The sequence below is a fragment of the Haplochromis burtoni genome, unplaced genomic scaffold (assembly GCF_018398535.1).
Source record: "Haplochromis burtoni strain Fernald_Lab_line unplaced genomic scaffold, NCSU_Asbu1 Contig_189, whole genome shotgun sequence".
Classification (NCBI taxonomy): Eukaryota; Metazoa; Chordata; class Actinopteri; order Cichliformes; family Cichlidae; genus Haplochromis; species Haplochromis burtoni.
This window is the reverse complement of record NW_024582550.1, coordinates 856,072-868,469: the sequence shown is the minus strand read 5'-3', so window position 1 is coordinate 868,469 and position 12,398 is coordinate 856,072. Positions and strand designations below refer to the sequence as shown.

At 40.6% G+C, this 12,398-nt stretch overlaps 1 protein-coding gene across 2 annotated transcripts in view; it reads left to right on the top strand.

The window, feature by feature from the left end:
- Positions 1 to 11,710, top strand: part of jak3 (Janus kinase 3 (a protein tyrosine kinase, leukocyte)) — an 18,976-nt gene extending 7,266 nt beyond the window's left edge. The window contains exons 9-24 of one of the 2 annotated variants that reach the window (XM_005934842.3): positions 131 to 242; positions 410 to 590; positions 1,404 to 1,528; positions 3,959 to 4,090; positions 4,171 to 4,258; positions 4,522 to 4,646; positions 4,906 to 5,044; positions 5,263 to 5,414; positions 5,833 to 5,983; positions 7,490 to 7,617; positions 7,786 to 7,975; positions 8,295 to 8,419; positions 10,087 to 10,259; positions 10,562 to 10,679; positions 10,766 to 10,879; positions 11,072 to 11,710. In XM_005934842.3, the coding sequence (XP_005934904.1) occupies positions 131 to 242; positions 410 to 590; positions 1,404 to 1,528; positions 3,959 to 4,090; positions 4,171 to 4,258; positions 4,522 to 4,646; positions 4,906 to 5,044; positions 5,263 to 5,414; positions 5,833 to 5,983; positions 7,490 to 7,617; positions 7,786 to 7,975; positions 8,295 to 8,419; positions 10,087 to 10,259; positions 10,562 to 10,679; positions 10,766 to 10,879; positions 11,072 to 11,191 (2,173 nt within the window). In that variant the 3' untranslated portion in view covers positions 11,192 to 11,710. Of the gene's footprint in view, positions 1 to 130; positions 243 to 409; positions 591 to 1,403; positions 1,529 to 3,958; positions 4,091 to 4,170; positions 4,259 to 4,521; positions 4,647 to 4,905; positions 5,045 to 5,262; positions 5,415 to 5,832; positions 5,984 to 7,489; positions 7,618 to 7,785; positions 7,976 to 8,294; positions 8,420 to 10,086; positions 10,260 to 10,561; positions 10,680 to 10,765; positions 11,044 to 11,071 lie in introns of those variants that run through there. The other variant, XM_042225925.1, reaches the window with a different exon arrangement.
- Positions 11,711 to 12,398: the final 688 nt, after the last annotated feature.

Below are 12,398 nucleotides of genomic sequence, written 5' to 3'. Positions count from 1 at the left end.
CACACACACACACACACACACACACAGATAGATAGATAGATAGATAGATAGATAGATAGATAGATAGATAGATAGATAGATAGATAGATAGATAGATATATTCTGATTTGTTTTTATGCTGTTTGAGCAGATCAGAGTTTGCAGTCAACAAATTGAAAAAGTCAGGATACAAAGGTGGTACCTTCCTTCTGCGGCAGAGTCCGAAGAACTATGACAACTTTTTCCTCACTGTTTGTGTTCAGGTACAGATATAGACAAAAACCTTTGTTTAAATGTTTTTTGTCACCCACTTCATGTTAAAGAAGCATCTGCTCAATCCGATGTGCAAGAGTGTTTCCCATGGCTTACATTTTGACTCAAGTGTTTGAATTCTTCCTTCTGATCAAAAATCACCCTCTTATTTTTGCAGACTCCACTTGGACTTGATTATAAAGACTGTCTCATTAATAAAAATGAGCACTACAGTCTCTTTGGTGTCCAGAAATCATTTTCCAGCTTGAGAGAGCTTACCAGCCACTATCAACACAATAAGCTCCTGCTGGCTGAAGTACCTGTCAAGTTAACCTGCTGCTGTCCACCCCGACCCAAAGGTATGTTTCTTCAAGCTACAGATGACATTATCTGCCTTGATCGCCAAAAATACAAGGGCAAACACACAGAGAGATGTGACCCTGATACTTCATTTTGGCCATCTACTTCCTGAAATTCAGCACCATGACTAGACAAGAGGATAAATTAATAAGCTAGCTTATCTAGTTAGCTAGGCGCAGTGAGTAAACACTGTGACAACTGGGATGCTTGTTTTCACTAGTGAAAAAGAAACATAAAAAGTACTTGCCAAAATAAGTTCAGAGCCAACTACCAAGAGTATCCTATAGTGCAACTTCTTTCACAGAGGAGCTGCCACCTGCTGGCCATTAGAAACAGTGCAGATTAGTGGCACTGTAAGACTTTGCTGTTAAGAGCAGCAGGTTATGTCCATATTTTTTGACGGGTCTGTTACAGGAAAATCAAAGTGTGATTACATATTTGCATCAACTGCATGCCAATTTTTGCAATAGAGTACATACTGTTCTGATTTTTTTTTGAATATGAAATTGTCATATTACAGTTGTCTCATAATCTAAGTTTTATTGTTTCAATTAACCTGTGCAAGCTATCAATTGTAGCAGTAGAAACAAATGAACATCCACATGGTTACAATGTGTAACTGTCACATTCAGTATTCTGAACTACATCAAGGATATAGAAAAAAACATTACTAGGACACATGTACTGTCAAATCTACAGTTGCTCGACAATCTTCTGTGCACTCATCATCATTCAATTCTTGTTTGAGGTAATATATGTCTGAAAGATTGAAGATTTTATAAGAAATATTATGTTTTCTGCTGTTTTTAAAGAGCTCACAAATTTGATCATCATACGCAACTGCAGCTCTGTAGAAGCTCCAGGCTCTCCATCAACCGAAAGGAACAAATTCAGTCACATCCAGTTTCATATGATCAAATATGAGGACCTGAGCTGCGTAAGTATATCTGCATGTTGTGCCAATCAGGCCAGTTGGTACTTCTGATGACTGTCAGTACAAAACTTCTTCTACTTGTTTTCTTCTTTTTCCATCTACTCCTTTTTTAGTGAAAGCAGAGCAGGAGCATTAATGAAAAATATACCTTTATCCTAACATAACAGGCATTTCTTGCTTGCTAGCTTTGGACGAGAAGTGGTGCATACCTATAGTGGTGAACTCGTTTTTTAAACAGTAAACGGCAATTATTTATAAACGATCTGTATCATTAAATTTCTATTGAAAAATTAATGTTAACTCAGAGGTAGGCAACAGCAGTCCACTTCCCCCAGCTGCTATCCTTCATTTTGGATTTATTTTCCTGCATTGTTCTGTTGGGGTAGCTCTTCAGCCCCATGTAGAGAAAGGGATTCTGGGAATCCAAACAATGCTATAGCTATGATGTCAACCACATCTCCAGTGGTTCCTCCTGCACCTTTCACAAACAACAGACTAGATGGATATGGAATAGTTGTTGGTTATTTTTCTTTGAATTGTAATTTTTAATTGTTTATTACCTTAACTTATTCCTTTCTGACATGAACAGTAGCACCCTGTATTACAGCTTCCATGTGTTTATGATATTTCATAGCTGCAACAAGATTTGCAAAGATTTGCACAGCACCTATGTACCCTGTGAAACTGTCCTGAATTTCAGATATCTATCTATAGAGAGAGAAAGCATGTGATAGGGTGCCAAAAGAGTAATTGTGATAGTGCACAAGGAAGTCAGAAATATGTAAGGATGGTGTATTAGGACTGTGAGACATTGGTGAAGTGTGCAGTTGGTGTGATAGATGGGTTCATGGTGAGGGTGAGATTATATAAGGGATCGGCTCAGACCCCCTTATTGTTTGCTATGGTGATATACAGCTTTACAGATGAGATCAGGCTGGAGTCTCTATAAATTATGATGTTTGCAGATGATATTGTGATCTGTAGTGAGAGTGGGGAGAGGTGGAAAAGAGTCTGGAGACATTGGGGTGTGCAATGGAGAGAAGAGGAATGAAAGTCAATAGAAGTAAGACAGAATACATGTGTGTGAATGAGAACAGGGCAGGTGTAACAGCGAAGCTCTGAGGAGCAGAGGTAGTGACGCTAGAAGAGTTTCAATACAGACAGTGGCACGGACATAAGACAGGACGTGGAGCTAAAGGTACTTGAGTGTAAGATGCTAAGATTTCTGCTTGGAGTGACCAAGATGGATAAGATTAGAAACTGGTATTTTAGAAGGACAACTTAGGTTTAGATGGTTTGGGCATCAGAGGAGAGATCGTTGCTATATTGGACAAATTATGTTGAAAATGGAGCTGCCAGGCAGGGGGAAAAGAGGAAGACCTCAGAGGAGGCTCATGGATGTAGTGAAGGAGGACATGAAGAGGGTTGGCGTGACAGAAGAGGATGCTGAGGATAGGGTGAAATAAAAGCAGATGATCTGCTGTAATGACCCTTAAGTAGCTGAATGAAGAACAAGAGCTGGCACCCTTTATCGTGATTTCTGGAAGACTGATTCAGAGTTGTGCTTTTTAACAACAGTATAATCATTAGCGGGCAGCACGGTGGCACAGTGGTTAGCACTGTTGCCGCACAGCAAGAAGGTCCTGAGTTCAATTCCAACACCAGGCCGGGGTCTTTCTGTGAGGAGTTTGCATGTTCTCCCCGTGTTTGCGTGGGTTCTCTCCGGGTACTCCGGCTTCCTCCCACCGTCCAAAGACATGCACCTAGTGGGGATAGGTTAATTGATTAATCCAAATTGTCCATAGGTGTGAATGTGCGAGTGAATGTGAGTGCGAATGGTTGTCTGTCTCTGTGTGTTGGCCCTGCGACAGACTGGCGACCTGTCCAGGGTGTACCCTGCCTCTCGCCCTATGACAGCTGGGATAGGCTCCAGCGCCCCCCGCGACCCTGAACAGGATAAGCGGACGCGAATGGATGGATGGATAATCATTAGCTGAATTTCATACGAAAATAGTTACACTATATGGGACAGTCCCAATATTCTGTCAGCTGACACAGTCACATCAAGGGGTTCTCAACAGGAACAGTCCTACACGAGTCTTCTTTAGCAGAGATTTGTTGCAAATCTATTATTCTAAGGAGACACATCTCGAGTATTGTGATTAAAATGTTTATTCTTTATCTCAACAATATGCAACGTATCTATTCACACTTTCTTGGTTTGAGCCGAGACCTGAAAGTGTAAATGTCTGCCCCTGCTTCTTCTACAACTGCTCATACCTCCATTACAGCTACAGTTGTGTCTTTTTAAATGAATAACGCTGTGGCACTAACAAATACTGCTAATGCTGCTACTGTGACGCTATAGCCACGGTAATCTAAAAAGAATCGCTGAGCTATAATGTTGTTTATGATGGATACTTTCCCAATCAGGACGAAAGCCTCGGACAGGGCTCTTTCACTCGAATCTTTAAAGGCAAAAAAATCGACATTCATGACGGGGAGAAACGTGTGACCGAAGTTCTGCTGAAAGAGCTCGATGCGACTCACAAGAACTGCTGGGAGGTGACTTTATATATACCTAAGTATTTTTTTTTAAATGTATTTGTTTCTTATGATTAACACATGCTTTTTGACCATTTCAGTCATTCTTTGAAGCTGCCAGCCTGATGAGTCAGATTGCACACAGACACCTGCTCCTTGTATATGGTGTTAGTGTTCACGGAGCAAAGAGTGAGTTAAAACTAAGTTCCATGATCGCATTGACTGTTTTTGTTGTTTTGTGTTTTGTTGTTTGCTAATAAGCCCAGTAAAGCTGAATGTTGTGCAATCAGTGTTTCGACTGACACAAGTAGTTGTAATTTCAAAGCTGACAGTTATTTGGTTAACTTTGTCTCATATCATGTGGCCCTAGCTCAGGCCCTGCTCTGCGAGTGAGCGCTCTGTGTTTTGGTTTGAAGTACAGCTGTTGAAACAAACCTTGTTGTGCCTTTCAGACATCATGGTGCAGGAGTATGTCAAGTACGGGGCCCTTGACCTTTACTTGAAAAGGGGGAGATCTGTATCAGTGAGCTGGAAACTTGACGTAGCCAAACAGCTCGCATCAGCCCTCAACTTCCTGGTAAGGAAGATTTACCGATGTGGAAATGAGAAGAAGGCAGCCTAGAGCAGGCCTGACTGTAGATTGCGTGATGTGCAAATAAATGTTATTTAAAATGTCATGTTTTACCAGGTATTTTAAAATACATAACTGCTGTGAACAGTAGAATTAATGCGAAGGATGAAGTGTTTCCTAATAACACTAAACAAGCAAACAGGTATTTTTCTGTCCTGCTTACTTTGAAATGTAGTTGCTAAAATCACATGTAACCCTCGTACAGGAAGAGAAGAACATTGTTCATGGAAATATCTGTGCCAAAAATCTGCTGCTGGCCAGAGAAGGTGACCCCTCTCAGGGGAGCTCTCCTTTCATTAAGCTGAGTGATCCGGGCATCAGTATGGCCATGGTGGGCAAAGATGGTAAAGCCTTTTTTTTTTTTATTTAAATTGACTGATTATTTACTGTAATGTATGTATCAGCATTTCTTTATGCAATGGTAACCAATTTTAGCTTTATTCATTTTATTTTATACCCATTAACATGCCTTACAAAATAAAGGATACTTTTAGCTGCTTCCTTATAGCCAAACAAACAAATAGATGAAGAAGCTTAATTAATAGAGTTGTCGTTTCTCCAGTCATTCTGGACAGGATCCCCTGGGTGGCCCCTGAGGTGTTGGGCGCTCCAGAAAAACTGACCCTCGAGTGTGATAAATGGAGCTTTGGCGCCACAGTGTGGGAAATCTTTAACAATGGAAACTCCCTGCTACGAGGCTGGAACCTAGATCAGGTAGATTATCGTATTCCCTGATCTGCAGTTTGTGGTTTTGGAAGGCTTTAAACACTCTAAACTTTTTAGCTGTCTGGGTCAGTGTTACATGATCCCTCAAAGCTCATTGCTGTTATGCAACAATTGCAGAAAATGCCTAAACTAGAGGACTCTGTGTGTGAGTTGTAGCTCTGGTTTTGGTTCATAAAGTTCAGCATGCAGAAAAACTGATGCAGTTCAGAATGTTATATTAACTTTTCAAGTTGATGTAAATAAAATGCAACACTGTGAAAAGACTACTGAGAATACTGTGTAGATTAAATGAAAATTGCACTTCCTTTTCTGTGAATTTTCAGTCGTTAGAAAAATTGTTGTACAAACATTAAATGGTGCTATGTGGTGCTAAATGTGTTGTGTTTGTTTTTGTTTTTATTTGCAGAAGAAGCAGTTTTATGAGAGTTTCCAGCAGCTGCCTCCCTCTCAGTGGACAGAGCTAGCAGATCTGATCAGTCAGTGTATGGACTACCAGGCAGACTTCAGACCTTCATGTCGCAGTATTATCCGTCAACTCAACAGTCTCATCACTTCAGGTAAAGATGCGTACCATACTGTTCTGGTAATCAGCTGACACATACATGTTAAAACTGTCCTTTAAAACATAAATTAATTAGATAAATAAAATTAATTCAGTTAATACCACAATACTTTGACTAACTTTTTGTATCAGATATAATCCTTAGAAAAGAAGACATAGATAACAAATGATGGTGTTTTATGAAATGTAAATAAAACAGAATCCATGATTTGACTTCATGAAAGATATGAGCTGATTTAGAGTTTGATGGCAGCCAAAAATCTCAAACAATTTGGAATGCAAGTGACAAAAGTCAGCGCTAATAAAGAACAGCATCCTAAAGAGGTAACGTTTCTCTGAAGTCAAGACGGGTGGAGGTTCACCAGTTCTGCAAAAAAATACCTCTACAAATTATGGGTCAATTTCAGAATAATGTTCCTCAATATAGAATTGCAAAGACTTTGAATATGTCATCACATGATGCCATCAAAAGTTTCAGAGAATCTGGAGAAATCTCTGTGTGCAAGTGACAAGGCCTAAAATGAATATTGGATGCCAATGATCACGTGGCACTGCATAAGAACAGGCATGATTCTTTCATTGAAATAACTGCACGGGCTCAGGGACATCTCCAGAAATCGCTGTCTGTAAAACACAATTAACTCTGTCATGCAACTCTATAAAAAACAAAGTTATACGTGAACATGACCCTGGATCATCATCTTCTCTGGATCAGAGATCATTTAAAACAGACTTTGAAATTCTTTTTGCAAAAGTGACCCGAAATGGGCACTCTGGTGGAGTTACTTTGTGTGTGTGTGTTTATAAGTAGTTTTAAACCTTGTGATCCACAAAACAGCAAAAGAGTAAAAGAGTAAAAGAAGAACTGACTGCGTTACAGCACCCGCTGCTTGTTGAGAGTAAAAGCGATACGCGCTTTCACGTCTTTTTTTAGCGACTAAGGGGTCTGAAAACTCGCTAAATATAGCGACAAAGTCGCTAAGTTGGCAACACTGCTTGGCACTTGTGCAGGTGAAGCCAAAGGGAAGATATGCTTCACCATATTTTCTAGTCTTTGGCTTAGAATGAAGTTGGTTTGGAAACATATTCAGCGATGCTTCATCTCCTGCCTTGTGTGGGCGCCCCGTCAAAAACCTGTCCATTATGCTAGCAGTGTCCAAGTGATTTTTGTTTTGTTTTTTTCCTTTTCATACCGCGCCCCCCCTACCCCCCCCCGCAATGGCTCTGAGATAACACAATATAAGTAAGTGCATTTCAAAAAATGCTCTAATATACAGTAGTACAGTGAACCTTTTAAATGTAAATTATAAAACAGCAAAGAGAAATCTTTGTTTGTCCTTGTGTTTGTGTGTCTGTGTGATTCGTCCAGGGGTAGCTGTTAAACAGACTACTGTTGCTACCAATAGCTGTTTTCCAAATGGATGATGTTTTAGGTATTACGCTGAGATTCACTGAAGGGAAAATGCTGCTGACTGCTAACGTTGCCTTGTTTTTTTGCCAGACTATGTGATACTTCACGCTACCGAACCTGTCACACAGAGCCCCGTGTGCAGATCTTACAGCCACCCTCAGCACGACCAGACATTGTTTGAGGAGAGATACTTGCGCTACATCTCCCCTCTGGGAAAAGTAAGTGTGAGGTGACATATAATGGACAGAAGCTTTAAACTAAATAAATGTGTCAAGCTGATGTTATGCTACACAAGCAGGACCTACTATTTGTGCTCATTCTTTATCCGTCTCTTTCATGCATCTACTTTAACTTCAGTTTTTACCTGTGACTTAACACATTTGCAGGGGAACTTTGGCAGCGTGGAGCTTTGCCGTTATGACCCGCTGGGTGATAACACTGGTGAGCTGGTGGCTGTGAAGAAGCTGCAGTCCAACAAGCAGTCAAACCTGGAGGACTTCCAAAAGGAGGTCAACACCCTCCACGTCTTACACTGCGACTACATCGTCAAATACAAGGGAGTCTGCTATAGCATGGGTAAAAAAAAAACCCAAACAATAATAAAATGATCTGCCCCCTGCTTAGACTGTAAAACTCTTACCTCTCCCTTTCCTGTTTTATAAATGTGTTAATGTGAACTGATTAAGGATTGCTGTGCCACTTCAAAAACATGTTTAAGGTGACTTGTATGACTTTTTTGTAAAAGGTGTAAATGTAAGTGAACCAAGCAAAAGAGCTCGTTGCACTTACTCATTTCCTCTTAAAGCATGAAACTCAGACATGTCTCTGTGTTTCAGTGACAAAGATTTGAAAGGACATTATCTGATGAACAACGTTATGGCTTGTCTGTTCACAGGTCGCCTCAGCATGAGTCTAGTGATGGAGTACCTGCCTTATGGCAGCCTTATTGGCTACTTAGAGAAGAACAAACACAACATCAACACCAGGCGGATGTTACTATTTGCTTCTCAGATTTGTAAGGTGCGTGAGCTTGCAAAATGTTAAAAATATGACCTCTGCTATATGGACAGGAATTAATTGCTTGCCCACACAATCATAAATGAGTATCGACTGCACATTCTATGACTTGAAAGTCTTTTGCTTTAACGTGTGCTTGACCTGCTGCTTTTGATAAAGATGTCTTCCCAAGCAAGTGTAAACCAGCAGGATTTAAAGCTGCCTGTGACGCAGCAGGATTACAGATCTGATTGGGCAGGATCTGAAAATTGACGCGACATATGTGAAGCCATTCCTGAACCAGTGCTCACGTTTTCCCTAAGGACCCCAAAGCGCTTTACACATCCAGTCATCCACCCATTCAGTCATTCACACACTGGTGATGGCAAGCTACATTGTAGCCACAGCCACCCTGGGGTGCACTGACAGAGGCGAGGCTGCCGGACACTGGCGCCACGGGCCCTCTGACCACCACCAGGCGGCAACGTTTGAAGTGTCTTGCCCAACAACCGAAACTGTCCAAGCCGGGGCTCGAACCGGCAACCTTCCAATTACCAGGCAAACTCCCAACTCTTGAGCCACGATCGCCCCAAACAAGTCGTAAGATGTTATAGAATGGATGTTTCATTCCTGTTTAATTTACATCAAAGACGTCTGTCAGTAATGTCTAAAAGACTTTTCTATGTGTGTGTGGACAAGGCCACGGGACTTAGGGGGGTTGCAGCACACCGTGTTACAAAAGGCAGACATCCCCTGCCAAATGCACAAAAATAGATAAATAAAGGCGCTCAAACACTTCAAATACCAAATCGTTATGATTTTTTCTTTAAATAAGCCAGGTATTGTGGTCAAATAATCTTACATAGTACTCACCAGTCACTATAAATGGTGCATTTTTCAAAATGAGCTGTGAGCACATACGTATCCCAATAACAAGAAAACATGAATTTTTATTTTAATGCTAGCTACCAGCTAATAAAAAGAGCACAAATTGATGGGTAGATAAAACCTTTCGGCCTCATCTGAGTGATCATTCTCACAAATGTCCTCATACATTTTGAACACTTTGGATATTGTTGCCCCTCATCGTGATTGGTCAAACATCTGAGCGTGCAGTCATATTATTCCAACAGCAGATGGAGACTCTTTGGCTTATTGCTAGCTGTAGCAGTTAGACATTAGTATTAAACAGTAATTTCACTCTACCTTTGTTGCAAAAGGGAACTGAGTTACCCCATGTATATTTTCTACATACAAATAACAAATATATTCAGATAAAACGCTCATATTTGGATGTAAGCTTATTAAGCTTATTGCACATGTGGCAGTCACAAGACTCAAGTCATAAAGATTTTACTCACCTGTATGTGCACCTGACGTGTGTGTGTGTGTGTGTGTGTGTGTGTGTGTGTGTGTGTGTGTGTGTGTAGAATATTTCTCTCTGCTGTGGCTGTGTAACGATGACGCACGTTTTCGAGTTGTATTAGAAGGTGACAAGAAGAATTAATAGCTAAAAATATTTACCTTCTAATACCATATAGCTTATTGTATTTCCCCCACAGACACACACAAATACATAGACTTTCCACAGTTCTACGTGTTGCAAATCTTTAAAAAAAACCTTAAAACACAGAGGGAGATTGACAGAGCTAAAAATAAAAGTGTCTTTCGTTTGTTTCTAATCCTGTCAGGGGATGGAGTACCTGCAGAGCCTGCGTTATGTGCACCGAGACCTTGCAGCCCGAAATATCCTTGTAGCCAGTGAGACACTGGTAAAAATCGCTGATTTTGGGCTGACCAAGGTCATTCCACATAATAAGGACTACTACCGTGTCACCCAACCAGGAGAGAGCCCCATCTTCTGGTAGATTTCCACTAGTTTCACCAATAAAAATCTAATAACTGCTTTTCAATGAATCAGCTGCTTTCTTGTGTCGATGGTGTGGTTACTAGCTGTTAATACTTCCTAATATGACTAAATGAAAGACACGAATAAAACCAAACATGAGACAGTGCTTATTTTTAGAAGAAATGCTTCTCAGAAAAGAATATGTAATGTTGAAAAGTGAAGCATAAGCTATGAGATAGATTTCCTCTGCTTGAAGATCACAGTTGCCCCATTACTCGGGATTATTCTGTGCTCTAATGGTCATGCATTTACTGCAGGTATGCCCCAGAGTCCATCACTGAGTCCAGATTCTCCCAAAAATCAGATGTCTGGAGTTTCGGGGTTGTTCTTCATGAAATCTTCTCTTACTGTGATATAAGTTTCAATCCGAAAAGAGTAAGAAAATGTACAATTGTTACAAATGTGTCTGGAAAATGCTTCAGCTTAAATATGGATTCCCATGGCTTACTGTTTTGTTTCAGCTTTATATGCAGGAGATTGGGCACAACGTGCTGGGTACATCCATTTCAGTGCATCTGGCAAATCTACTGAAGGGTAACTGGAGGTTACCACCACCTTTAAACTGCCCGCCCAAGGTACGTTTGCTCTGTGCGGTCGAAACTGTAGTTTTTTCGGAATACTTTTTGATCTTTGCTATTGTAAGTAAATCAGACCTTTGGAGAAACGACTTTCTTATCTGTCTTACATCAGCAATAAAGTAATTTCCCTTCTATCCTTTTATTACACAATGTTTATCCTTGCTCATATTACTTTCATTGTAATGCCAGGTGTACCTTATGATGAGGCAGTGCTGGGCACATGACTTTGATGAGCGTCCATTTTTCTCCAACCTTGGAAACGAAATTGAAACTATGATCCAGGATGAAAGAGAGAACTCTAAAGGCTGACGAGGATACAAGATACTTACTCTTTGTTCAAAAGGAAATCAAGTTTAAATGAGTACATGTTCACAAGTTCTCAGGAGTGAACATCCAATTATGGGAGTATGCGCAGGCTGACTTATTTATGATAAATCTCTGGGTACACTGGTTCTGATAAGCTCTACTTAGGCTCTTTCAAGTTGATATCACAGCAAAGCCTAGGTTATTATATTTTTATATTTTTTATATTTTATATTTTTCCAGTTTTCACTCTGAACTTTTTGCAGATTTAATGGTTGCTAGAGATTGCTAGTTTTTTTGGGGTTTTTTTTTGGGGGGGGGGGGGGGGTTGTAACTGTTTCATAGCTCAGTAATATTCATAATCCTAACAGTAGTGTTTACACCCAACCTGGGCTCACAACGTTTTAAAAGTAGATGAAAAATATATGTTACCTGGATGTAACTTTAGTTCTCTGTGTTCATGCGTTGATCGCACTTACGAAAGATGCAGCAAAGCATAAATAAAGCTCTTTTCCTAAATCAAAATGTGTTTTTTGAGATGAGCGGGAGAAAGACAAGCTGGACAAGCTTATATAAAGCTAATAATAATAATAATAATAAGTTTATGTGGTAAAAAAAATATATATATGTATGTATGTATGTATGTATTAGAGATGGACCGTGTGTATTTGTAGCCTCGCTACCAATCCAGCATTTCATCTCCGAGGAAGTGATCCCAGAGAGAAGTAAAGCAAGTGTGTAACTTCATCTCTGAATGTTTATAAAGCATTCCAGCGTTAAGCTTAACAACGGATATATGGAGCGACTGCCTCTCTCTCTCCCTCTGCTCATAGCTGGACTGGCCATCGGCCCACCGGGCAATGGTGATTTTTCGTTTTTATGGGCCGATGATTTTTTCTGTTAACGGTATAAATAATGAAAGGTGGTGGATTGGTCAGATGCTGGCCGGTGTGTAAAAATAACTCAGTTGTTTGGGGGTGGCTATCACAGAGCTTCCACAGATTCAGTAACATTAGCAAGTGGTGGAGGACAGCAGGTGGATGAGGGAAAGGGGAGGCAGGAGGAGAGATGTCAGTAGTACAATCATCCAGCGACGAGAGGATCTGTGTTCCAGCCTCAAATAGTGCTCCCGGTGATGACGGGTGATTGTTGTCAGGTGTGTGTGTGGGCCAAGGGCGGGAGCCCACAGTGAGCTCCGCCCAGACAGAGAGGG